General features: G+C 38.6%; 1 protein-coding gene across 1 annotated transcript in view; it reads right to left on the minus strand.

The window, feature by feature from the left end:
* Positions 1 to 252: 252 nt before the first annotated feature.
* The window catches only part of cd99 (CD99 molecule), a 36,874-nt gene continuing 9,566 nt past the window's right edge, over positions 253 to 27,560 (minus strand). Inside the window, exons 2-13 of the mRNA XM_008430376.2 lie at positions 16,552 to 16,581; positions 16,403 to 16,462; positions 15,265 to 15,297; positions 15,112 to 15,153; positions 14,959 to 14,997; positions 14,018 to 14,065; positions 13,744 to 13,824; positions 10,838 to 10,870; positions 10,378 to 10,398; positions 4,079 to 4,192; positions 3,934 to 3,990; positions 253 to 1,996 (exon numbers count right to left, since the gene is read on the minus strand). Of these exons, the coding sequence (XP_008428598.1) occupies positions 1,968 to 1,996; positions 3,934 to 3,990; positions 4,079 to 4,192; positions 10,378 to 10,398; positions 10,838 to 10,870; positions 13,744 to 13,824; positions 14,018 to 14,065; positions 14,959 to 14,997; positions 15,112 to 15,153; positions 15,265 to 15,297; positions 16,403 to 16,462; positions 16,552 to 16,581 (587 nt within the window). The 3' untranslated portion in view covers positions 253 to 1,967. The remainder of the gene's footprint in view (positions 1,997 to 3,933; positions 3,991 to 4,078; positions 4,193 to 10,377; positions 10,399 to 10,837; positions 10,871 to 13,743; positions 13,825 to 14,017; positions 14,066 to 14,958; positions 14,998 to 15,111; positions 15,154 to 15,264; positions 15,298 to 16,402; positions 16,463 to 16,551; positions 16,582 to 27,560) is intronic.

Below are 27,560 nucleotides of genomic sequence, written 5' to 3' on the forward strand. Positions count from 1 at the left end.
TCACTCCCAGAAAATAAATGAAGGTTTGCTGTAATGTGACAAAATATGAGAATGTCCAAGTTACACTGCAGGACACTGTAAAAAGATATCACAAAATTACTGGCTAGCCCTTAAATATATTTTTAGTATTTTGGCAGTAAACCATTGAGGTGATCCAAAGTTTCATTTTGGCTAAAGCCCACAGATCATCTCATCAAAGAACAACTAGGGTTATTCCTGGGCTTGTACTAACAGAAGTAAACAACACCAAAATAGTGTACAATAACACTTTATTAAAAACATGTACACACCAGAAATCATATGACAAATTATGCATTTAGTACTCCAGTAACAGACCTGCACAATGTCAATGTAGGTAAAACAGACATAAGTTTAAAATAACAAAACACACTTCAAACTGATATCTGACAGAACAAGTCATAGAACTCAAATCTAAAGGAGTGGATTATTTACAGCACATAGAGCTGCAGCTTGTTTTTGTATTTCACAATGAAGACGTTCTGCAACAACACGTCCTGGGCTATCAAATCAAAAGGCACCAAATACAGATAACAGCAACGGCTCAACGGAAAGAGAAGTGATAAGATTCAACAAAGAAGCGTTCAGCGTGCGTCGATGTTTTATATGAATCAGCAGAACCAAAAAGGACTAAGCTAAAGCATTTATATCTTATATCAAAGGCATAATAAACAAATATCCAACTGTGAGATAAAAAACATCATTTTTTAGGTATCAGTACTTAATTTTTCAACTAAAAAACAAAACAATCCCCTAAAATTGGCCTTTAGCATTATATCTTTGTTGCAGCTAAGATGTTACTAGCTAACTGGCTGCTAGTTAGTCTGGCTATCAACATGTTAGCAGCTAGTTAGTCAGCTTAACCAAGCAGCTACTCTATGTGTCGAGCTTGGTGTGTTTAAAATCCATCAGGAAACTGTTTAGAAAAGAAAAACTAAACTAAACGTAGAGTGCAGCATTAGAATTAGGGCTAGTAATCTCAAACAGTTCAGAAGTAATTAACTGCTACAGCTAGGAAATACAGCAGTAGCATTTTGTCATAAGAAAGTTTCTTGCCATTTAGATACAAGGTTGTAACAATGAAACAACACTTTGAGGAATAAGACTTATTTCTCATTATAACCAGAAAGTTTCTTGTTTTAAGGAGATACTGCAGCTTTATTTATATTCCAGCTTTAGCAGCTAAATGCTTCCGTAAAACAGCACAAAGCTCTGTTGCAGGTCTCCATGTTTTTCTAAAGGTCTCACACATATTTTCAGCCCTTGGTTGCACAACAATCAGTTTACATTAAATCTCCTTCAGCTGGATTCCCGCCCAGCTACATCAAACATTTATGACCCGTGTCTTATAAAACTAAAAACATCTCAACGAGTCACACATCATGTTTGTCCCAGAACTCCCATTATAATAAATGTTCTGAGTTGCTTATTTCTGAACTATATAAAAGGATTTTATTTTTTTATTTTTTACAAATGATGACCAATTCTTCTAGCAGCTCAGTGGCTAACTAGAAGATTCTGACCTGGACAGTGGCTGAGGTTACTTCTGTTTTCCTCATCTCTGGATTATTTGGGAGGTGAGATTCGATTCTCCACAGTAAACAGAAGCCAACGCCACAAGCATCGTTTCCTGATGGGTACAAGGTTTTTATGGAAGATACTGGAGCAAACAGATTTCCTGCTGTGACTCATTACATGAAACCAACAGTTTAGCAAACATGAAAAAGAGAAAAATGAAGTTTACAAGAGTTACATGAAGTTAAAACACATCATCATAAAACCCTGAAATCATTACAAAAATGACATTGTGGCTGTTGCTGAAGCTCAGAGTAAGATAAGCTGGTTGTCATTTTCTTCTGCATGTGTTGGTGGAACTTGTGGCTCTTTTCTGTACCAAAGACGTCTTAAGGCTCTTGGCTGAAAAGTCGGATCAAGTTCTGGTTCAGGATCTAGTTGTTCCGGAGCAGGTTGCTAAAAACTGAAAAGCAAAAAACAAAAAGAAAAAAGAATCACAAAGGACAATCCTGACACCTACTGATCACCAGTAGGTGTCAGGCTGCTCGCACTCAAACTGTGTTTTCTATTTTACTCAATCCATATCGTTCACAACACGATGAGTCAGTTCGTTTCCTCCAGGTTCTTGCCATTGGTGTCAAGGCAGATTTCTTTTCACAGGTGGAATTTTTAGTATTGTAACAGAACTTTGAAAAGTTCAAGTAGAACACACAAAACAAAAAAAGGCATAGATCTAATAACTGCCACACAAACACAATAATAAACCAGATTAGAGTCTGATAAAAAAAAACTAAAACTTTTAGCCTTGTTATGCTAAAGAGCAAAAGTTATTTTTGGATCAACATGTCCTTTACAGTGCAGTCTTTTCCTCAATAAAAAACAGGAAACTCCTCCCACAATGCATCTTATTTAACTATTTGAAATAAAAAAAGTAATATTTAGTTTTTCTTATTGACTGTCTAATGCAATGTTTCCAAAGATAATCTCTGATTGGCTGGTTAGGCCTCATGGGTTTAGGTTATATAAATGCTGATTCAAACTGACAAGACAAGATATGAATAAGAATCCATAAACATATCTGCTACAGTTGGTTTCTATAAAAGCAGCAAAAATTCTTGTACAAAATTGGGTTGTGGACATGGACATGTCCAACATGGAGTCACTAAATGTCCTTCAGGTCCACTTCACACATCAGTGAGGAGATTTTTCCTGTCAGCCAAACTACAAATGTCACAGACCACGTCAATAGTTTGGATCAAAAGCCCTTCAGGAAAGAGCCCAAACTCTGACTCCAATCAGTGTTGTTCTGTCCACTGACCAGTAGGGGGCCTCATATTGGAGGACCACCTTTGCTCCTCTTTGTTTGCAGGCCTGCTGTCTCACCTGGAACCACTTCCTCCTCCTCAGTGAACTACAGGAAAGCTTCAGTGATCCAAAAACTGCTTCACTTTTTCCCCTGGGCATTTTTCTGTGACATGGCTGCCTGGAGCCCAGCGGTTCAGCTGCTTTTGAACCATAATAAATGGAACATTGACCAGAATATTTGAAGTGTATTGATGATTTTGATGATGGCCCTCATCGAAATGTAATGTTTGTTTCTGGCTCCTTAGTTGTTGAATGTATATTGTTTGTATGACATTTTATTTTTGTATTTTTAAAGCACTTTCTGAAATATACTATAACAATAAACGTGTTTGATTGATTGATATTGACATTTAAACTTTTGCATGTTTTGCATGTTAGTGTTTAAATGGGGAGTTTCCTTTGACTAAATTCTTTCCTATTTCTATGGCCAGTCAGAAAGTTGAGTAGTGTTTGATTTTTGTGTAGATGAGTGATTTTGTTTTCTCAGCTATGATGGGATGAATTTTTGTTGGTTTTGTCTTGGGAACCCAGAACAAGGTACAGATTGTCTTTTGTACTGTCATCCCCAGTCATGGAAATGTTTTTCTCAAACAGCTTCCTCTTTTGTTTCTTTACATAATTAATCACTAAAGGGTAGAATTTACAGTAGTTATTAAAATAATCATAGATTATATGTAATTATTTGATTTTAAATAAATCATTTTTTAAATTTATGTTTATTTCACAGGTCCTGCCTTGGCAAACCAAACAAAGCTGGTTGCCTTTATGTGCCTGGGTCATTTTTGCCCTTCAAAAAGCATATTTTCCTAAAAATGTGACTGACTTCATTAAATCAGGGTTGCCTTTGGCATAAAGCAGACTGGTTGCTTTATGAAATATAAACCTTTTATGAAATATAACCTTCGACCTTCAGGATAATGTATCATTGAAGGTGAGTGTTTGTGGGTAGAAACCACTACATAAACTCTAGAACCAAATCTACTCTATGTGATACATTAGAAGTTCTTGACAATATGTGAATCCACAGTTACTCACTCTGGTTGTCTCCTGGGTTAGACTGACCTCCTCGCTGACCTTTCTCTGGATCTGCACCTGAACAAGTCAAAGTCTGATTAGAACCAGGATGTCACTGCGTTCCTGTTTCCACCATGTGTGACTGTTCAGAGGAAACACCACTGACCTCCCTGCAGCTTGAAGCAGAGCTTCTTCTTCTGATAAGCAAAGTAACTGGACGCAGCTCCCACCAGAGCGACGCCTACAGCACTAATGATTCCTGCAAGCGGTCCAGAACCTCCTGCAGCAGAGACAACACACAAAATATTTGGTTAAGATTACATTCATTTTAGAACAATTTGATATAATTTATTCTTTTTTGCTTTAATAAGGACTGAAAAAACTGAGTTAGCATAATAGAAATTGTATTCACCTTCTTTATTTCATTGAAAAAGTGGCATAAAATAATGGTTTCACAACTGAACGTTTTCTTTTGAGGGTTTAATTTTGCAGTGACTCATGTTATCCACAAGAGGGAAGTAAATATAATACTAAAAACAGGAAGTGGACAGTCCCAGGCTGCAGGGCATTGACTCACTCATGAGTCATGCATGTCTTGTGATGATTCTCTGCTAAAAAAAGGGCGTCGTCCTCACATGAAAAGCAGAGCAGATTTCAGCTCACAGAATGACTTACTGCTGAGGAACCTTCGGCATTTGCTCTCAGCATAAACTCCAGATTCCCACACAAACAGAGCGCCTGAACGGGTTCTGTCTGATTCTGGATCTTGTGCAGAACTTGACTAAAGCTGCTCCCTCCCAGCTGCAGAATGGCGCTCTCTAATGTTAGCACCTTATCTTTTCACATCTCCGTAGTGATAGGAAATCTGCAGTAATTGTTGCTGCTACTTTGTCAACAAAAACCCTTAGACAGGAAATTGCGTTAACCTTGTTCCGTTTACAGCCATATCCAAGCATATTCGCATTCCTTCACTTTGTTACATTCAGTCCGGTTCCAACAAGAGTCGACTGGAAGCTTTCAGGATTTCATCTGCATCTCTGTGAAGCTATTTCCCAAATATCTGATCATTGTGGCATGTAATCGTATTCAAATTCCCTTCAAAGTTTTTTTTGTAATGACTTATTGTGTGACCAAACTTATTCACATGGAATTTTAATTATTTTCTTATTTAATGGGAACACCGCAATTGCAAAATTGTGTATTTTTAGACAAGGTTTTATAATAGGAATACAGCTACTGACAGCATCTATCAGGGAAGCAGCCAAGACAGACAGTTTGATCTTTTTGGCCTGAATATATTGCTTTGTGTGGTGAAAAATGTTCACCCTCAAAACAGTCTCCTCACAATGGAAAAAGTTGGCAGTGGTATCATGCTGTGGGGATACTGTCCTACGTCAGAAGCAGGGGCACCACCAGGAATCTTGGGCCCCCTGACAAATAATTTATTTGGACCCCCACGCAGCTGCTGTTACAATTGTTTGAGTCTATTTGACCCATAAAAAGCGTCAAAATTTTAAAGGCTGCATCTGCCTTGCTTTCTTTGGTTCAATACTGATAATTAGCACAATATTTACTGCTCATGAACATCCAACAGTCCACATCCAGTATGCAAGTAGGTTGCTTAAATTTGTTCTATTAGTTTTGGATACTGAAATGTCTCCATGAGCAACAGTCAAAAGCAACGTGCAAAATACACATAGAGCAATCCAGACTTCTAAAAAATGCTGTGTAGTTGCATTTTATTCAAGCTGCAGTACATAACTTTAATAAAAAATATGTTTTCTCCATAATTGTTAAAGCTGTCACCATGTAGCAGTTTGTTATGAGACAGATAATCTGTGAAAACAATCAATCTCCTCCACCTCCTTCCTGAATTACTATTACTGGTTAAAGTAATGCACCGTTCTGACCAGAACAACCAATCAGAACCAGGAGGAGGGTCTTAGTGCTGTCAACTAGCCTCATTCACTCACTACTAAATGTGCTAATGGTGGAGAAGCAACTTATTATTACAAGAAACCGTTTATCTACTGTCATTAGTAGCTATGCTAACTAAACTGAGCATTCACTGTTTGAATCTGCACAGCTCTGTGCTATGCTAGCTGCAGCACGGCACAAATCAAGGGGGAGGGAGGAAGGATGGGCAGCACCACATGAGATTGTGATTGACAGCACTAAAACTCTCCTGCCACTGACTGGGAGAAGCCAGAGGGAATAGATTTTTCACAGATGACCTCTCATAACATACTGTCACAACATAATGACAGTTTTAAAAAATATGTGAAAGATAATGTGCTATGGGCAGCAGCCGAGGGAGGGGACCCTGACGGTCTGATCCTCGGCTGCAGAATCTGGCTCTTGGGACGTGGAACGTCGCCTCTCTGGTGGGGAAGGAACCGGAGCTARTGTGYGAGGCTGAGAGGTTCCGGCTAGAAATAGTCGGACTCACCTCGACGCATGGCTCTGGTTCTGGAACCAGTCTCCTTGAGGGGAATGTGAGCTCAGGCTGCAACTTACAGGGATCCAAGGTGAGACAACAGATGGGCAGAAATGGGGCATTTCAGTCATGAAGCCATGACAGAAGAACACGTAAAGGAAACAAACACAACCACATGTAAAGTTTTCACCAGACAACCTCTGCATTTAGAAGCCACAGGAAGGAGCAGCAACATAAAAGCTTATTAATGGATCTTAACAGCAGCTAGTTTCATTTGTAGGACTGAACTTACAGTTATGGAAAAAAAAAGTTCTGACTTAACAAAGAGACCTGGCTGCTGGGCTTAAGGTTCTGCTGAATCAGCAGCTGTCTCACATTTCACTCTGGAAATATAAATGAGCTAAAATCAGTTCTGCAAAGGCTGGAAATCAAAACAAAACCCTGATACATTAATAACCATATTTAACACCACAAGTAGTGGTTAGTTTATTTTCAGAACAAAGTAAACAAAAAAACATGCAACAAAGTCTGAATCCCACCAAATCATCAGGATTGTTTTTTTACAGAACATCCTTCCTATAAAGAAAGAGCTAAAAATATGTGAAAGTGGCAGTAAAGTAGAGGGCGGTCCCACAGTCCAAATCCCAGTGGTCAGATGGGAAAATATCTATTGTATGCTCACATAGCTTATTGTAGTAGGAAAACCCCTTTTGAGAGAAACTTCTCATTTTCAGCCCACAGGACCAGAAAACAACCCAACAGAAAAGTGCAGCCAAGCTGAAACCAGATGCATCACCTTTTTTTATCATTGTCTGAAGTTTAGTCTGACCAAACTTTTCTTGTTTTATGTCCAGTTAGCATCAGCATAATTATTTCCATTTGCTAACTGCCAAAAAACTTAATGATACATTTTTTAGAGAATTTTTAACTCCTCAAATTAAATTATTTGTTTAGCATCAAGTCTTTTAAAATGTCCGATTTGAGTCAAACGTTTCCGTATCCTCCCACAAACTCACAACATGTTGCTGGAGTTTAAAAAACCCCAATGCTGACCATAAAAATGTATGTTACTTTTGAGTTTGAAAAAAAATCTCTAAAAAATGTTCTCACCAAGTTTTCTGGCACTTAGCAAATAGAAATAATTAGCAAATAATTCTGTTAATTCTAACTAAGCTGCAGCAAGAGAAGTTTGGTCAGATTTAATTTCAAACTGAAAAATAAATGTGTTTGTCTTTTTTGTTGGCTGTATGTGAACATCTGGCTTCAACTACAAATACTAAGCAGGGATGGTTCTGTAACCAACAGCGTGGCTCTAACTAATGCTCAGGGCAGATTCTGCAGGAGCTCCATCGCCCTCTCTAACAGGGGGTTTAAAACTTTCTTTAAGTTGGACATCCACATAAAGAATTCCTCTGGCATGTTAGCATTTAGCATCTTCAGGATTTGGCCCCACAGAAGATCTGGATCTGCAACGACACACAATCGAAGCAGGGATTTAGCTAGGACAAACCAGACCAGGGCTGGCAACATCAAACTGAACTGAGCCTCACACCACCTCCATCTCTGGAGGAAAAACTAAATATAACTAAGTGGGAACCTCCAACTCACACTCACTGTCTTGTAATCAGACAAACAGACTTAGTACACAAAGATTCCAGCTCAGCCTTCACAGGGAAGCTATGAGGACGTTGTTCTGGGTGAGTGAGGAAAACAATCAGCTGTTAAATAGATTCTGTTGGAGGAGAAGCAAGAAGTTCCCAAAAAAACACTCCAGAAAACACTGATCCAACAGGAAACCATCAAGGTGCCCAAAGAGAGTTTACACACACTAAGGCAGGAAGAAGGAGCTCTCGGCTGCACGCTCCAATCACCATGACGATGCACTGATTTCAATTTTCCAGCACATAATGTTGTGCTGCAGGTTGCACATGTAAACGCAGCAGCCTCTGCTGGAGCTGATCAAGACTTGGGGAAAATAAAAAGACCAAGTTTGTTATAGACTCGGTGAGTTTAGGAAAGAGAAGTATGAGTTTCAGTAAATACACAGCCTGATGAAAGTATTCACACCCTCACGCTGGCTTCATATGAACAGAGCAGGACCACAATCAGATGGTGGATTCACTACTCCTACATTTACCTACCAATATGCCCAGAGATTTAAAGAGCATCAGGATCCATAACGACTCTTTGAAAATACTTGGCTGATATGAGTTACATTTAATTTCTCTTTTGAATAAATAAAAGTTTAGGTAGTTCTGAAGAGTTTAAACAAGAGTTCCTGCAAAACTTCCTAAGCTAGATTAGTGGATTTAGAGGTTTGCCGATCGATCAGCCACCGATAATAATCGGCCGATTTCCATGAAAAAGTGTATGATCGGTGATCGGTGATCACGGTCTCTTGTTGCCGATCACACAAACCGATCACCTGCATCTCATTTCTCAGCCTGCCTGTGCAGCTGGTCTCCTCTTTCCTTCACACTGCGCAAACGCGCAGCAACAAATCCTAAGCGATGTGGAACTATAACGCACTGAGTGAATGGGGAAGTTTGCGTGTTGCGGCGGAAAATTGAAGCAGGTCAAAATGCATCAACACGACGAAGCTAATACGACATAAAAACAATGTTATACTTGACGGAGTTTGACTACATCGAGGCTCACTGCAGTAAAAAAGACATGGAGGATCAGATAGCAGGTAAAGCAGCGCACAGCTACAAACACTCACCTGGATTAGCATGACGGTCAAAAAGCTAAACAAATAACCCGCAAAATTATTTAAGTCTTGGAGCTGCGATGTAAGACGCTGGTTCTGCTCTCGCTGTTGAACCGCTGCTACGCTACAGGTAGTAATATTTCACAGACGGAGCGCCGCTTCTGCTCCACCTGGTAGTGACTCTCACACCAAACCTCTGTTTAAAGCTGCAGCATCTAACTTAAAAAAATACATTTTACATACGGATTAAAACTTTCGCTGTCCTAACATGAGACAGATAATCTCTAAAAAAATAATCGATCTCCTCCCTGCTCTGCATAATTAATCAGCTCAGTCAGAAACAGCCAATCAGAACTAGCAGTAATCAGCTAGCCGCCATGCTATCAGGAAGTTTTCATTCAGTAACTCAGGATTGTTTATTGTAATGGAACCTGTATTTGCCTTTGAATGTTAAGTTTTATACTTGAATTTTTTTGGCAATGTTGAGAGGTTTTATTTTGGCTCTTTGCATTATTTAGCCTCTTCATATGTTTTCAGTCTGTTAAAAATAGTATCACCGATAGCAGTACAATTTGCAGAATGCCTGTTTTGTTTAGAAAAAGTTATTAAAAACAAGTTTTTGTCTAAATTAAGGTGAATTCATGGTTCCTTTTTCTACATAATGTAACCGGTAGTGTTTATGATAAAAAATAATAATAATTATGTGATCGGTATCAGTATTGGTGATCGGTATCGGTGATTGGCCCTCATGGGTGATCGGAATTGGTATCGGCAGGAATAAACCTGATTGGTACATCTCTACTCTATATTTAGGGGTCTCAGAGTGGAAGACACTGAATGAACATCTACATGCAACATATTCTATGTTGAAAACTAATTTCTGCTAACTGTTCTGTTCTATTTTGTGATGATGTGTCACCTAAAATCAGAGAAAATACACCAATTTAATGCAGAAGTTTAAGAAGTTCTTAAACTTGAGTGCTGTGGTGGTGCAGGGGTTAAGCACAGCCCACAAAAGGAGGCCTTAGTCCTCAACGCGGCTGTCGCAGGTTTGATTCCCGGCCTGGTGACCTTGGTCCCACGTCTTCCCCCCTCTCTCATTACCTATTTTCCTGTCAATTCACTATCAAATAAAGGCCACTAGAGGCAATAAAACCTTAAAAAAAAGAAGTTCTTAAACCTTTGCAGAAGTTTAAGAAGCATAGATTTTATCTGGGCTCTTTATGAAAAAAATTACAAAAAAATGTTCCAATAAGTGGTTCCTCTTTCTAGATGCTGCTTTGATCAGTTTACAGCTCATTTTATAGAAGAGGTTTACCTTGAGAGTTACCAGCTCCACCTGTGAAAAAAAAAATCAGAAACCAAGTCAGTCTGTGTTGTTCAACCCATAATACTCATAATATAGGTAAGAACACATTGGCTTAATCAAAAAACTCAGTATAATCAGATAAAGGCCAATGGCTTCCAAATGGTGAAATGCTAAAAGTCACCCATCTTCTGAGCTCTCCAGCAGACAGACCACATTCTGGAGAATTATTGATCCAAGTAGACTCTTGGCAGCAAAGTAAAAGAGAGTGCCTTAAAAGTTTCTCATCTCACTCTTCAATTTTAATCTTCAACACTTACATCCCTGCACAGTCATCTCAGCAAAACTTAGGACGGCTACAGCTGATAGCATCAGAGCTAAAGAGCAGAGTCACAGCAAGAGACTAAACTGCACTAACATCTCCAATGTGCAGAACGGTGGTAGAAACCAAACCAAAAGCACAGGAGCTTACCTTGGTCATCATAGCCAGAGTCCATTGCACGGCCTGGATGCAGAAGAAGAAGTAAAGTTTGTCAGGTTAGAGATTTTTAGCTTCTACATGAATGGAAGAAGCAAAAATGAAGCCGTTTTATTTTTTTTATAGAAAACTAAAGTTTTCACTTTGCCTGGATCTATGAGTACCTCACAATCAGACCACAGTTTGTAAGACTTAAGGACTGTGTGTCCAGCCAGGTGATCAGCAACACAGGAGCACCATCTGCTGTGGCAGGTGGTCAGCAACTGCACTCCCAATGTTCCTTTTCACTCTCCAGACTTCAGACTTCCACCACAAATCTGACTTCTGTCATCTATAATAATACTAAGATGACCCTGCAGTGTATCAGAGATGGACAAGAGGCTGAATACAGAGATCTGGTGGACCGCTTTGTGTCACGGTGTGGAAACAATCTTAAATGTGAACAAAACAAAGGAGATGATTGAAAACTTCAGGAGAAACAGAATTAGATAAACCCTGTTTCCATCATGGGAGAAGAAGTGGAGGTGGTTGAGGAATAGAAATATCTTGGTGTTTATCTGGACAAACAGGCTGGACTGGAGATGCAACAGTGAAGCATCTATAATATAAGAAGTAACAGAGCAGACTGGACTTGTGGAGGAAGCTAAGATCCTTCAAGGTTTGCAGCCAGATGCTGCAGATCTTCTAGAAGTCTGTGTTGAGAGAATCATCTCTTCTGTCGTCATCTGCTAGGGCAGCAGCACCAGAACCAGATACCTAAAAATGCTCAACAGCCTGATAAAGAAGGCTGGTTCTGATCTGGTTCTGTTCTGGTTCTGATCTGGTTCTATTTTAGGGATGACTGTGGATCCTGTGGAGAGGATTATACAAAGAAGGGTTCTTCATAAAATCAAGAAAGTTATGAACAGCCCTGATCATCCTCTTCATCAGACTGTCTTGGGAAGGCAGAGTGTCTTCAGTCAGAGGCCTCTTGTAGCTGTGACACAGACAGCTACAAGAGAACTGTCCTGCCAACAGCCATCATCATGTGCAATAACTCTTTGAAGACTTTGAATTAATGAATTACAACAACATTTGATTTCCCTTTGGGATCAATAAAGTATTTTTGAATTGACTTATTTTCATGTCTTAGCAGTAATAGAACTATCAAGGCTTCTCCAGCATTTTGTGCTGAGAACCTGAAGTGGCAAACAGCATATGGAAGGTAGGGGCAGCACCATGACTGGGATCATGGGAATATCAGGTTTTCCTTTTGGGACATTTCTACTATTTCATCTGAATCCTAAATCAAAAACATTGTTCTGGATGTATGTATTGGTTTGGACTTTCAAATGGGAAGATTTAAAGCACATGTTTAGCTTGAAAATAAACATACACTATATATGACAGGAAGAATATTTCAACAATAAAATATTGCATGTACTTAATATGATGCTGAAAAATCCAACAAGCACACAAACCAGAAAGGTGGGACTCTGTTACATGATTCTCTAGAATGGACCAGTTCAAGCAGAAGAACCACCAGTTTTCACATTCCATCCTTCAGTGGGTTTTATGTGACAGACCAACTAAAGAGGTGCAGATCTTTAGCGCTGAAAGGAAATGATTCAAGGTCCGACATATTTAGCAAATGAACATCTGAATAGTGTGGGGGAGTGTTAGGATTAGGGTCGTATTCAGCCCTGAGTCACAACTTTGACTTAATTAACTAGAAACTACTTATTTAGAAAGACATATCAAATGTTGTTCAACTCATATCACCTGAATCTCTTCAAAGATATTTGCTCATGTGTGAATAAAGGGCCTTCCAGTAGGAATCAGTCAGTCTTGCAGCAAATCTGAAGAAGCCTCTGACTGAGGACTGTTGTCTGACAGTCTCATGACTGTCATGACATGTTAACATTTCAGGTAGCAGAGAAAATATTCCATATTTCCTGGATGACACATCAGTTGTTGGCAAGCACTGCTAATCCACCTCATTTGCTTTTGCTTGCTCCTCCTCAGACAGTCTATTCAACATTAACCATGAATCATTTCCTCCCCCCTCATAATTATGTTTGTTATAGAAAATCCAGTGAAGATGACAGAAGTTTAAAGAAAAACAGGCTGTTGTCATGATGATTTGACACATGATGACGAGTGAGTGAGAAATGGACCAAATGGACTCAACTAGAAAAGGACTTGGTGTTTTTTTTTTACTGATTGTGATGTGAATAACAAGAAGCAAAGTACAATTTGTTAGAGATTACATTTGAAGGCAGGTATACACTGAATAAAGACACAAACATTTTTTCTCACAGTGTAAAGTTAAATCAAACCTAATTTGTCTTGTTTTAGGTTAAATGGAATTACCAAAATTATTTATATTTGCTAAATACCAGAAAACATGGCTACTACATTTTTAATAGTCCTGTTCATAACTTCCCTCAAATTCAAACGTTGACATACATTTAATCATTGTCAGGGATAATTATCCCTTAAACTGTATGTACTCAGATTCAACCTTTTGGGTTTCCTTCCACAAACCTCTGATAGGTTAACTGACACATATGAGCTAATTGAAGGAACATCTGTGGATGTATTTTAAGGTCTTTCCTGAAACACACTGCTTTCTTGTTTCACATGATAGAAAAGTCAAAGAAAATCAGCCAAGATATCAGGAAGAGAAGAGAATAAATATGTTTATGTCTCTTTATTCAGTTTATATGTAAGAATCTGGTTTCAGTTGTGTCACTGCCACAAATGTTGGTACCAAATCTCACAGAAATACTCATCTCCAACCTTGGACCGTCAGTCCACACGGTGAAACCAGACTGGAAGCATGAGATTCTGCTCTCCTCAAACCATAGCAGTACATCAGCTTCAGCTTCTAAAGATGGTAGACATTCATGTGGTCCTACCTCCAGAGCGTCCTCCATCATCAGGCTTGTAACCATCTTTGCTAACATCCATTAGGTCAGAATCATCAAAACTTCCTCCTCCTGGAAGAAAAACAGAGCAGTTCAGGTCCATGTTTGAATTCCCTCCCACATATCAGGACACATCCATGTTTCCGAGGCTCATGTTGGTGTTTTAGTCTTTGCATTGTGTCAACTCAGCTTCACAGCTCTAGTTCTGGGCCTCAGTGAGTCGATAAGGCTGCTACACCAGCAGCTGGATCTACTGTCCACTCACCTCCACCGCTTGGATTGTACCCAGGGTTCTTTGGTTTCTTGGTGGGGCCTGCACACAGAGACCAAACGGTCATCAAGATCTGAATAAGCCAGCAATGACAGGAAGAGCCAAATATCTGCCCCACTGTGGAAGTGGATGAAGAATACTTTGACATTTTTATGACTGGATAAGTTGAGCCACTTCTCGTTTCTAGGAAACTGTGAAAAACCTTCATCATGTGACCACATGGAAGGAAGGCATTATTTAATGACGTGTGTATGTGAAGATAACAATCATGGATTTCTGTTTTTAGCTCAAGAACGTGAATTTAATCCGTTTTAAGAATTGTGTTTAGACCAATAAAGATATTTTAAAAGTTGTTTTATGTATCAATTGTGCTATAGTACCTACAAAATGAGGTGATAAAATAAAGTTGAAATGGTAGACTCTGAAAACAAAAGTGTTGAGACATCAAACGTAATAAAAAACAATCAGTGGAAGTTGCTTTAATTGACTGTTTTTCCTGATGAATGGTCCAGAACTGCAGACATCCATGAAGTAACGTGATTGGTCAATGGTTTAACACCTAGCTGTTGAACTAAAACAACACAAGATAAAAATAAAATATGTTGATTACAGAGAGGACATCATGTCTGTGAAGTTAGAGAAGGGAAGTCTGTCACAGAAGGAAATGATTCTGGGAGAAGGATTCAGTTCTAGCACTTTTATTCCAAATATTAATGTTCACTTGAGACAAGAAGAGGCAGACAACATGACAAGAACAAATTAATGTGATTTTTGTACAGCAACTGCGACAAAGAGAACTGATTTTGTATATCAGTTGCCTTGATGTACAGTAGTGAACCTAAATGTGAAAAATTGTCTATCTGATCCCTTTTCTCCCCTAAGAATCTATAAATGTGGGAAAGCTCCAGGTGTGTAAGGATTTTCTCATGGCCTACCTGGTTTGAGAGCGTCCTCCAGGTCAAACCCAAAGCCACCTGCAGCAGGACACACACCCATCAGGTCACTTTGCCAACATGTAAACAAGAAAAACCTGGTTCCAGTTTAGCTTTCAGCTCTCTACACACTTTAAGTGTGAAACCCCAGCCTACCAGAATCTCCAGAACTTGGCTTTTTGGGAGCAGGTGTTGGATCTGTACAATTAAAAACTAATATTAATAATGACATAATAAATGGCTCGAGGTAATGAATCCATAGTTAGACGGGCGTTAGGAAAGTTTCTGGAAAGTAGATTTGTGTCTTACCTGGTCCAACAGCATCGGAGAGGCTCAGCCCACCTGAGGACAGGAGAAGTATTAACATTGCAGGGATTTTTCTATTTGATCACTCAACCTGTCTCACATGGAAACGGATTATCCCTGCAGCACAAAACGCCTTTCAGTCATTCTGCAAAACACACTTCATGCAACCTGAGCATACAGGTAAAACAAAGTCCAGTTTCAAACCTTCAGGCTGTACTCTGAATAAAACATGCTCAACAAACTCAGCCACTGCATGATTGGTTCCACATGTTCAGGAAAATAAACCCACATCCAGCCATATTTGATCATTCTTCTGTCCAATCAGAAACCTTGATTCACTGCTAACATGACGCTTCACACTTTGCAGCTGCATGAGTGCATGTGGTTTCGTTTATGAAAGGGTAGTCATAGCAACCTGTGTGTGACAACATCTGGGTCATAACATGCAGAAGGAAGAAGCTGGTATCGTAGTGGTTTCCTTGCCTCACCACCGAACAAATGCCAGTCTGTGTCTCAGTATTGTGAAGTTTTACTTCTGTAGCTTCTCACACACAGACAGCAGGTCACACTCACTGTCCAAAGTCATTTCACACTCTTTGATAGTCCTTTAGAAATCTGTGGAAAAACTGAGGAGACGTAATCTTGAAAAACCTAGCCACAATGCAACTTGACACACTATTGACTGGAGTTTGTCATGTGCCTCGTCTGATTAAGTGACGTAGCTGCACAGGCCAATGGGAGAAGCTGACTAAGCTAAAGGCAGAATTCAATTTGATCCAAAACTAAAAACAATAACTTTTTGCCATGATTATGCGCCAAAACAACTGAAAAAAAATCCTTTCAGCTGCACAGCATCCAAAACCAGAAGGAATAATTGTCCTAAAATGCAATACCTCAACCAAACAATGATGAACAAATCAGACCTAATGTAACAGAGCCACTCCAACACCATCAGTAACACGTTAGACAGAACTGGTGTTTCCTTCAACATTGCTCTGGTTTAACGTTTCACTTCCTCTAGGAAGAAAGCATAACCTTATCATAACATTGAGTAATGAACAGTAACAGGAAGATATATGTGGTCTGTTTGGGCTGCAATAATGCATGAAGAGGCTGAGATGATGCATGCAGAGATACAAACCATCACTTCCAGATTGCTTCGGAGACCCTGGCTGCTCTTTGGGCTTTTCTGGTGTTGGGTCTAAAACGAATGAAAGTGCATATGCAGAGTTGATAATTCTGCTTTCAGTCATCTAAATTAGCAATGTGCTCAAACAGAGAGTCTCTCACCTGGTCCGAGAGCGTCTGAGAGATCAAATCCTGTATGACAAAGAGTACCATGGTTAGAGTTACACAGTGTTACACACATGTACATATACTGACATAAAATCAGATTAAACTTCTACAGTTTTAGTTATGATCACAAAAATTACTTTCATTTGCTGAATGTCAGCCATTTTATTCCTTTTTGTTCCAGAAATGTCCATCTATTTCCTCAGTATTTGGTAGAATTGCCTTCAAACTCTCTGACTTAAGCTTCCAGAAGCCTTTAACAGTAATTTGGGTCATTTCTCTTGACTGAACTATAGAGCCGTCATATGACTGCTGTACATGAAGCCATCAGAAGCTTATAAAGTCATGACATCAGCATGCGTCAACCAACCAGTTAGGAGCATACGCAGCACTGTCAGTGTGTGTAACCTTCTGGCATTTAACCCCTTCAGGTCCTTTGGATATAAAGTAAAAAGAAAAGGTTTAGTCTGCTATATCAGACTGTGAGAAGAACTCAGATCTGTGTCTGTTCATGGAAACGTGGTTTTCATGCAGTTTAACGATAGATTGCTGACTCCTTTAACACAGTTCTTCATTTTCTGCTTAACAACAGAAACATGTGCTCAGCTACAGAGTTGGGGAAATCTTATCATTTATTTGGTGGTTCCCATGGCAGCAGTGACTGATGTTCAGAGCAGCTTTAAATAGCATGAGTCATCAGAGGGGGTTCTGCTAGGCTTTCTGGGTGCAAACTATTTAAAGCTGGGAGCTTTGGATACAAAGAGCTGACTCTCCCTGACCAACAGCAAGGAAAACTCTTCTGAAGTGTAAAAACACTTTCAACTCAACTCAAGCTACTCTATTATGATTGAATAGCTAGTAGCAAAGATAAAACATTAAAATCAGGAATTCTAACCTGAACCAGGGTTATGATAGTTTGGTACTTTTTATTATAGTTTTGTTTTATTGCATCCTTTTTGTTTGTCTGATTCAGTTAGTTTCAATTAGCTTTTAGAGTATGTTTGCAAGTTTTTATTAGTTATTACTAGTTAAATATTGTTCAGTTTTATAGCTTTAGTTTAGTTTGCATTAGTGATAGTAGTAGTATTTTGGTAATTTTTGGTGCAGAATTCAAAAAGGTTAAAGTATTATATTGTGATTATGTCGTTTTCGATTAGATAATTAATGCTCAGCAGAATATACCATTTTCAAAAAATCTATTCAATTATTGTTGAACAACAACTGATGGTGTTTTATCCCACCATCAGCTGGGTGGGACTCTTCTGGTAAGAGCTGCCAGAACATTTATGGAGTACCGTAATTTGCCGACAGCTGATGTAAACTTGTGAGGAAAAAGAAACTATTTCACATCAGTTCGAAAGACAGAGATCCACAAAAATGAAAATAAAGATATTATGCATATAATTTCAGTTTGTATTAGATTCATAATCACTTGTAGTTTTCCACATTAATTACCATTTTTATTCATTTCAGTTACTGAAAATATTTCTCCATTTCAGTCTTTGTTATTTTGTTAGACATAGCTAACTATGCTAACATTGACCTAAACACTGTAGTAAATGGACACAGGATGAATTAAAACAACTTTTCATCTGATGGACATTTTCTATGCATCTATCTAGTTCTATCCAGAATATCTACGGTACTGTTCATGGTCACTGATGTCACCATCCTCAAGGTTATGATCCATTTGAACCTTAGGTCATTGGTTGTTGATGAGTTAAATATCCTAACAAATAAAACTTGCCTGAAGACACACTTCATATCTGCCTCAGTAATTGTCAACATTAAGTTAAATTTTCAACTCCAGCTGTGAGCGAACCTTACTGACTTAGATCATGGTTAACAGTGTCAACCTCGTCCTGCCACACTGTGCAGGAAACTCATGGAGAGGAGGAAGCATATTGCAAAACGTATCCATCAAATCCCCAGACACACAACATGACATTTTCAATATGCCAACAGTTCAGTGGAACCCTGGGACACAGAGACCTTTCTGTGAAAGATAACTCAAAATTATTCCTCAAAAGTATGCATCTCAAATAGGTATTATACTACTATATAAGCTAGTGCTTATACAGTAGTCATTCATTTCCCTTGCACTGATTGACTGTTCACACGCAATCTATAAAAAACAGAACCTGCCAGTGTTTTCTCATTAAATTAGAATTACATATTTCACACAAAACATGGCAGAACCCCAAAGGTAAGCCAGTTCTACATTTTATATTGTGACTGTTTCTTCTTTCCTCTGTTCTGTGGTAGGTGAATGCCAACACATCATGGATGGATAGAAGAAATGGTTCCATTAAAATTAGAGTGACTTTGCCTAAAACTCTGTCAGAGTTCAACATGTTATTAGACTAACTTCCAACAGACCAAACATCAGCTGGTTGTTTCAGAACTCAGCATGGTCTCAGCTGAAGAATATCCTTTTCTCAGGAGACCACCATTTGTCCTTCACTGGTCATGGTTAAGTTTTCAAACAGAACTTTCAAATTCTTTCCAGCTCTGGACAGTCAACATGATCACTTTGAGAACAGCGGGTCTCAATCCAGGCTGCAGGTGGTTCTAATCACACACATGATTAGACGCCTCATTGAACGTTGAGTCATTACCATCTTGAATGTGGCAGTGGAGCGATCAGAGGTCCCAATTCATGTGCTGTGTGGCCTTGTTTCAACCGTTTTACAGCACCAACCAGATCCATTGGCATTACCTTTCACAGGTAAGGATGAAAGAAAATAATGTAATTTTACAAGCAGAATTCCTTGATCTTGTGGACAGAAACTAGCCTCTAAACAACCAGGAAATATTTCCTATATAACTAAATTGCCCAGAAGTGTCTAATCTCACACGTTGTTTAAAATGTTCGTAGCAGAGTTAGAATATTATACTGTAACAAAAGTTGTTTTTCCTGAAAATAATAAGAAAAATATGTAGCTGATTTATCAAAGTTCATTGACTTTACAATAAAATACCCCCAAAAACTTAATTTGTTGAAATGGCAACATAGAAATGCACATAAAATTATGGAGTTGTGTAAATATGTTCATGAATACACCCCTCAAGGTGTGTGTGTTCATCAATGACAATATAAAAACAACATATTAGAATCAGTTGTATCAAATGTAAACATGCTCTGTATTCAGAAAGCCCCCAAAACAATTAAATAATTGCATCAAAATGTTAGGAACACTGCCATTAGTGCTTTCTTTGATTCCCCAATAAGTTAGGGTGTGTGAGAGAATGTGTCACTGACCGGTATTAATGTAAAATACTTGGTTGAACGGCCCTTTATCAAGTTCGGTCAATTTACTTGTATTAGCCTACTGGCAGATACACCATATCCAAAATGGCGAATGCTGTGCCATATCCCAGCATGGGCCAGCCTGCTCAATGAGCCGTTTACGTTTTTATGTCTATGGTTCTAATTATCTTCAGCATTAAGAAGATAGACTTTAAGACTTTATAAGAACCAGTAACCCAGGTAGTAGAGCGGGCCATGCCGGGTTAAACCCTAATCTGTAATAACATTTTTTTGAAGTAGGATCTGTTTGGATTTGTTCTGCTTTTGGTGAACAGTTTTTGGGATTTTCATGGTGCTTTCAGCACACAAAGCATGGCTAAAGTATCTGATATAAACATAAATATTCTGCTTGAATGAGCGTTGATGTAATAGAGCAATTTGGAAAGTTTTTGCACACTGATTGATAAAGATTTTCAAGCATATAACAGCAGTAACAAAGTATTTATTTATACTCTGATGATGATGACGTTACATTTTTGTTTGACTATATTTTGCTTCTAGGCAGCAAAACTGGGTTTTTGACAGCTTCATCATTTCATTCAGTTTCATTGTGGTCATGTACAGCAAAACTTGACTTCCTATTGTCGAGAAAAGTCGAGCTCATCCCACTTCCCCATGCTGGAGATTTTAGTTTAATAGTAATAATAAATAAAATGACTTTAAAATTAATTACACAGGTGACATCAAGACCCAACAGTAGAGTCAGACGGTAATAAAATTAATCTGGTTGTGTGTGTTGTTATTGTGTCCTGAAAACTTTGCTTAGATTCTTCTTTTTTCTATTTAATCATAAAAAATCATAGTCAGGCAGAAAGAGAGTCATGGAGCAGGAAGAGCTGGTTTCCTTAATAAAGAGGAAGTTTCCAGCCTGAATGAGTATAAAATAGTTCAGACCATTCCTTATTTTAAAGCATTAAAGGTTTTTAAAGAATAAAATCTAAACATTTTGAGTAATTTGATAAAACCCAGAGTGAAAAACTTACATTAATAATAATAACTTATAATTAGGCCAATAATTAATATTGGTTTAACCAGCGGTTGATGTTGGTTTGATTATAAGAATATTTGAACTTACTCTTACACTTGTSRAAGTACTTTAATGTTTAAAGATGAAACATAACTGTAACTTGGTATCAAATAATTAGAATAATGGATATTCTTGGTTTCTTTTCAGAAATGTCTGTAATAACTCACATTATGATTATAATARGAGTGATTAATAAGTTATGGTTATTATAATATTATAAATGAATCTTAAAACAGAGAAACTAAAAGGTTATAAATGTGATTTTGACATTGAACTTGAAATGGTGTAAAATGTGAAACTGTAATTAAAGATCACTGATGTTGTGTTGGAGGTAGATGGGAGGTGAAAGGTCAGGGGAAAAGACGAACTGATAGGACAGCAGAGRTGACCAAGGCCTTATTGCTAAACTTTGACTTTCCTAAGAAAAGGTTGGGCAGGAAACAGAGGTAGGAGGAACTGTTGAGCAACTCGGGGACATTAGAACAGACATCAGGTCATGAGGTCTCCAAGGTGATGGATATGRGATCATCTGTCCAAGCAGTCAGCCAATGAGAGGCACAGCAACAAAGCTAGCCAATGTAAACGCACCAAAAGGTGGATAAACCCTTTATAAGGTGGGWGCAAAAGAGGAATCTTTGGTTGGATCCTTCAGGCAGCTTSGAGCCAAGAYGGAGATGGACAAAGRACTCTGCAGCTGAAGAAGAGCCGGGGCCACAGAGCCGGAGACTGTTCTGCACATGGGGACCAACCCGTTAGCCCCGCAACATGTGGTTAGACCCCCAAAGACAAAAACCAAGGCAAAGATGAAGATAAAGGCAAAGATAAAGAGGAAGAACTGGTGTGTTCCTTCCATGGGACCAGGAAGATCGTGAGACGAGGAGAAGGGAGCTACAGAGCTGCAAGACAAGAAGCTGAGGACCGCTACACACATGAGGAAGTCACCCTGAGGCCCGAGACCTGCCGCTCTAAGTCAGTACTCTTCCTGTACTGGGAACCTCCTGCTGCTGCAACACCTTCTTCATCATCAGGCCAGTTCTGGGGTTCAAAATGCCAAACTCTGTCCGTCTCTCTCAAAGTTTCCCTTTTTTAGTTCACAGTGTCAGCATTAGGGAAAGATAGGCTAGATTATTGATTTTACTTATTTGATTATTTCTGCTACTGAATTAAGCTGTACTGACTCTTGCAAAATTGCCTTTCTAATAAAATAATTAGCAGTAAGAAAATCTAAAAGATGTTGTGGACATTCAATTAATGAGTCACCTTAAAGTTCTTTGATGGTCATAAAATAGCTATGAAGTTTGATTCTGGGAGGAAAAAGTGGAAAATGTTTTATAGGTTGCTTTTAGCCAAAACTAAAACAACACCCTTGGGACTCGCATGAGTCACTAAAACCAACCTGGTTCAGTAACAAGTGCAMGTTGTAATAAAGAGAAAGAGCGACCGTTAACAGGTGAAGCTGTGAAGCTAGTTGGTTGCAGGCTGCTCAATCTGGCTAATTCACAGGGTGAAGAAGGTGGGACATCTGGATGGAGGTCGTTAGAAACCAGGCTAGTCTTTCTCGATGCCAGCTTAAACAGAGTTTACTTCAGTTCTGAACAGGGTAAAATCCCATCAGATTTAGGAAACTCAATTTACCCTTTAGATGGAGAGCTGGCTGCACATCTCCCTCCTCTGAGGGGGGTGGGGGTGGAGAGAGAGAAGGGGAGGGGGGAGGGGTATTGCGCAACAACACTATTTAATGTAAATTAAATAATGTCACATTTGTGACATGTTAAGACAAAAGTGCAGTCATGTTTCAAAGTCATTTCTGTGTGTCGTGTGCAAGTCCTGTGTTCAATGGTGCATTTAATGGAACACATCCTCCTACATTATATTTAATTATTCACATGATCATAGAGCCTGCTTTGATCCTGGACTTTAGATTGTATTGCAGATGAAGGTGTGGCGAGATGACCCAAGTCTGGGGATGCTTGAACACATCTTCCAGATGTTCTACTGAATAAATTCAATTCAATTCAAAATCAAAAATACTTTATTTATCCCAAAGGGAAATTAAAGGCAGGTACTTTGTTTCCAGACTGTCCACATGTTTGAACGGTTGGGTGTGCCTCTACAGCAGCAGGTGGAAATGTCACATATTTGCCTTTTTATGTAGTGTGATAATCATGAGTAGTCCTCTGTAGTAGACATATCACCGTATTATCGTTCCAAGGAAATGCTAAAACCGGTCAAACAACATGCTGGGATCCAAGCTCCAGGGAAAAAAGGAAGGGGGAAGGTCAGGGATGCATAATTTTCATATCTTGAGAGACTTGCCTCCCTCTAAATATCTTGATTTCCAGATCTACTATCACAACTTTTTAAACAACATTAACACAGGACAGGGATGTTTTCATTATGGGGTTTGTAAAGGAAAATAAATCAGCAGGAAGGCTACCTAAAGTCAGGACTCAGAGGGGAAAATGTAGTTTCACAACATCACTCATCTAAATCTTTCAGGGGCATTAACAGATGAGATGTCTTAATCAGTGATGATAAGTAAGTAAAACTTGGTCTGGTTGGAATTCAATCTTGTGCCAAGGCATTCCGAGGAAAATGGAACACAATACAAAATGCCACAAGCTTTTTGTTTCAGTTTGCTGTTCCCTTCTTCGGTTTTTACAACAGAAATCTTCTTTTCTGAGTGGCTTTTATTTAAACTAAAAGTGATGCTGTTCAGCGGTGGGTGTGAAGTGGTCCTTGACCACAGTTTGAGTGGCCGCCTGCACACACACCTGCTGAAGGTTGGCCAGTCCGAATTTTTACTTAGACCAAAAATATGAACCAATGGGACCTTTTTAGCTTTTGATTCCATCCAAATGTAGTTTAAGCAAAAACATTTGGTTCATTTGGTCAACCCCAAATATGTTTGAAACACTTTCAGTCATCAACAGTGCAAGTTATGTTAAAGTCTTTTCAAGTCTGAATGAGTGAGTTACCTTCTGGTGGTGAACATATAGTGTGTGTTTGTACTGTTACTGTCAGCCATGTTTCCACCCGCTGCCTGGACCACACTCTAAACCAGCTTCAAACACTTTATCAGAAATAGCAGCAACTTAAAGCCACAAATGATTAAAGTTGTTCAATTTTTCAGCTGACTGCCTTCAGCCTTGTGGTTTTGACCTGATGGATAAATAAAGCATAAGGAAAACCAAGATGGTGGGCTTGTAGGAGAGCACATGCAGTTACTATAATCTTTAACATAGATTATTAAAAATCTGGTGTTAAGGTAAACCTTAGTGATGTGATCCAGAAGTTTAAACAGATGGAATTTTTCCACCACTGTAGCTAATAATAAACCACCTAGATGGTAGTCCACAAAAACGACACAAATTTCTAAAAAATCTCCACCACAAAGAAAAATAACTGAAACAAAATCTAAACAGACGGAGAAACCAGCTGCAATATTCTAACAGATAAGCTTGGATTCAGAGCAGCAGTAGTAATCTATACGAGACACCATGAGGCAGAATTTAATTCAATTCAAAAATAATTGAAACAAAATGTAATTTTAAGCAATGATTAAACATCATAACAACTGTCCAAAAATAAGACTACATGAGAAAAACATCCTTTCAGCTGCACAGCACCCAAAAAAAGAGGGAATAATTGTTCTAGCATTCAATGCCTCAACCAAAAAACTGACAAAAGTTTACAAAAAGAAGAATTCAAAACTGTCGTGAAAGCCACTCCAGAATGAGCGCCATAGTCCTAGAAAACAGAACTCTCAGAAGCAGCTTCATTGAATAGCAGAGCCACATGAAAAGGTGGTTTATAAAGATTCATGTTGGAAAAAGACAAAGACATAAGATAAGGATGGTCCAGAGACTTTGTATGGAGAGTAACAAAAGGACGAAAGTTTCTCCATCATAACGAGCAGAGTGGTTCCTTTTCATGAAGAGAAGTAAACTATCAGCCTGACCTGGCAGATATGGTGCAGTTAGCAGCAGCTACGCCCATACATGGGTGTGGTGACATTATTGCTTTGCTCTCCTCAGGATTTAGGTTTCACCAGTTTTCAACCCGTCTCTTTCATGTACAGTCATATGAAAAAGTTTGGGCACCCCTATTAATCCTAATTATTTTTATCTCTAAATATTTGGATGTTTGCAACAGCTATTTCAGTTTGATATATCTAATAACTGATATACACAGTAATATTTCAGTATTGAAATGAGGTTTATTGGACTGACAGAAAAAGTGCAGTACACATTAACACAAAATTTGACCGGTGCAAAAATATAGGCACCTCAACAAAAAAGTGACATTAATATTTAGTAGATCCTCCTTTTGCAAAAATAACAGCCTCTAGGTGCCTTCCTGCAGCTATTAATGAGCTCCTGGATCCTGGATGAAGGTATTTTTGACCATTCCTCTTTACGAAACAATTCCACTTCAGTTAAGTTTGATGGTCGCAGAGCATGGACAGCCCGCTTCAAATCATCCCACAGATGTTCAATGACATTCAGGTCTGCGGACTGGATGGCCATCCAGAACATTGTAATTGTTCCTCTGCATGAATGCCTGAGTAGATTTGGAGMGGTGCTTTGGATCAATGTCTTGCTGAAATATCCATCCCCAGCGTAACTTCAACTTTGTAACTGATTCTTGAACATTATTCTMAAGAATCTGTTGATATTGAGTGGAATCCATGCGACCTTCAACTTTAACAAGACTCCCAGTGCCGGCATTGGCCACACAGCCCCACAGCATGATGGAACCTCCACCAAATTTTACAGTGGGTAGCAAGTGTTTTTCTTGGAAAGCTGTGTTTTTTTTTGCTGCCAGGCATAACACCTTTTTTATGACCAGACAACTCAATCTTTGTTTCATCAGTCCACAGGACCTTATTCCAAAATGAAGCTGGCTCGTCTAAATGTGCTTTTGCTCATCTCAAACGGCTGTTTGTGGCGTGCTTGCAGAAACGGCTTCTTTTGCATCCCTCTCCCATACAGCTTCTCCTTGTGYAAAGTGCGCTGAATGGTTGAACGATGCACAGTAAGACCATCTGCAGCAAGATGATGCTGCAGGTCTTTGGAGGTGGTCTGTGGGTTGTCCTCAGTGGTTCTCACCATTCTTCTTCTCTGCCTCTCTGATATTTTTCTTGGCCTGCCACTTCTGGGCTTAACAAGAACTGTCCCAGTGGTCTTCCATKTCCTTACTATGCTCCTCACAGTGGAAACTGACAGCTGAAATCTCTGAGAAAACTTTTTGTATCCTTCCCCTAAACAACTATGTTGAACAATCTTTGTTTTCAGATCATTTGAGAGCCGTTTTGAGGAGCCCATGACGCCGCTCTTCAGAGGAGATTCAAATAGGAGAGCAACTTGCAATAGGCCACCTTAAATACCTTTTCTCATGATTGGCTACACCTGGCTATGAAGTCCAAAGCTTATTGAGGTTACCAAACCAATTTTGCATTTTAGTAAGTCAGTGAAAAGTAGTTAAGGTTATTCAAATCAATAAAATAATGAGGGGACCCAAATTTTAGCACCTGTCAAATTTTGTGTTAATGTGTACTGCACATTTTCTGTTAGTCCAATAAACCTAATTTCAATACTGAAATATTACTGTGTCCATCAGTTATTATATCAAACTGAAGTAGCTGTTGCAAACACCCAAATATTTAGAAATAAAAATAATTAAGATTAATAGGGGTGCCCAAACTTTTTCATATGACTGTAGAAGTTGATTTCACATATCAGCTTCATCAGGAGCTTATCTCTCTTTCAATCTCATTGTTATGAATTTTAAACTCCTTCATCAAAGACGTCACTCAGAAGAAAGGCCTTTTGTTGTCGTGCAAAAACTGCAATGCTGACTTTTCTCCCGGAAACATATTTTGATACTAAACTTAAAAGATCTCTGTTAACCATGGACAAAATCATTCAGATGTACTTTTTATCATCCACCATAAATATGTAACTTTTGTTATTTGGAATAGAAATTGATCTAATTTTCAAATTCTATTCACTTCCTTCCAATTTGAGAGCTGCAAAATAAACTAAACACTTTAACAAATTTAACAACTCTTTCTCTCCATTAACCATTATTAATCATTAAATAAAAGGGAATTAAATAAAGACAAGTCAACAAAAAATATCCAGTTTTATATGCAAAGGAATTAAAATCCAAAAATATTTTAAATACACCTGGATAAACGATCTGTTGAGATCTTTCTAAAGGACCATTTATATGGCCAATAAAAGGAAAGCTGAATGTACTTCAGTGCTGACCCTCTGTAAATGTATTGCCAGCTTTTATAGGAAATGTTACGATTGATGACCGGATTGATTTACCTAAAAAGGCCAGCTAAGCATTTTTTCCCCAATGAAACGAAATACAATGGTTAACATCCATGGATATCCAAATGTATAGAGAAATCTAATGAAGCAAGTCGTTATCCCTCTAAGCCTCAGAGCTGATAAATTATTGATAATAGAGATGTGCCGATCAGGTGTTTTCCTGCCGATACCGATCACCCATGAGGGCCGATCACCGATACCGATCACATAATTATTATTATTTTTTATCATAAACACTACCGGTTACATTATGTGGAAAAAGGAACCATGAATTCACCTTAATTTAGACAAAAACTTGTTTTTAATAACTTTTTCCAAGAAGAAA

Source organism: Poecilia reticulata, linkage group LG2 (assembly GCF_000633615.1).
Source record: "Poecilia reticulata strain Guanapo linkage group LG2, Guppy_female_1.0+MT, whole genome shotgun sequence".
Lineage (NCBI taxonomy): Eukaryota > Metazoa > Chordata > Actinopteri > Cyprinodontiformes > Poeciliidae > Poecilia > Poecilia reticulata.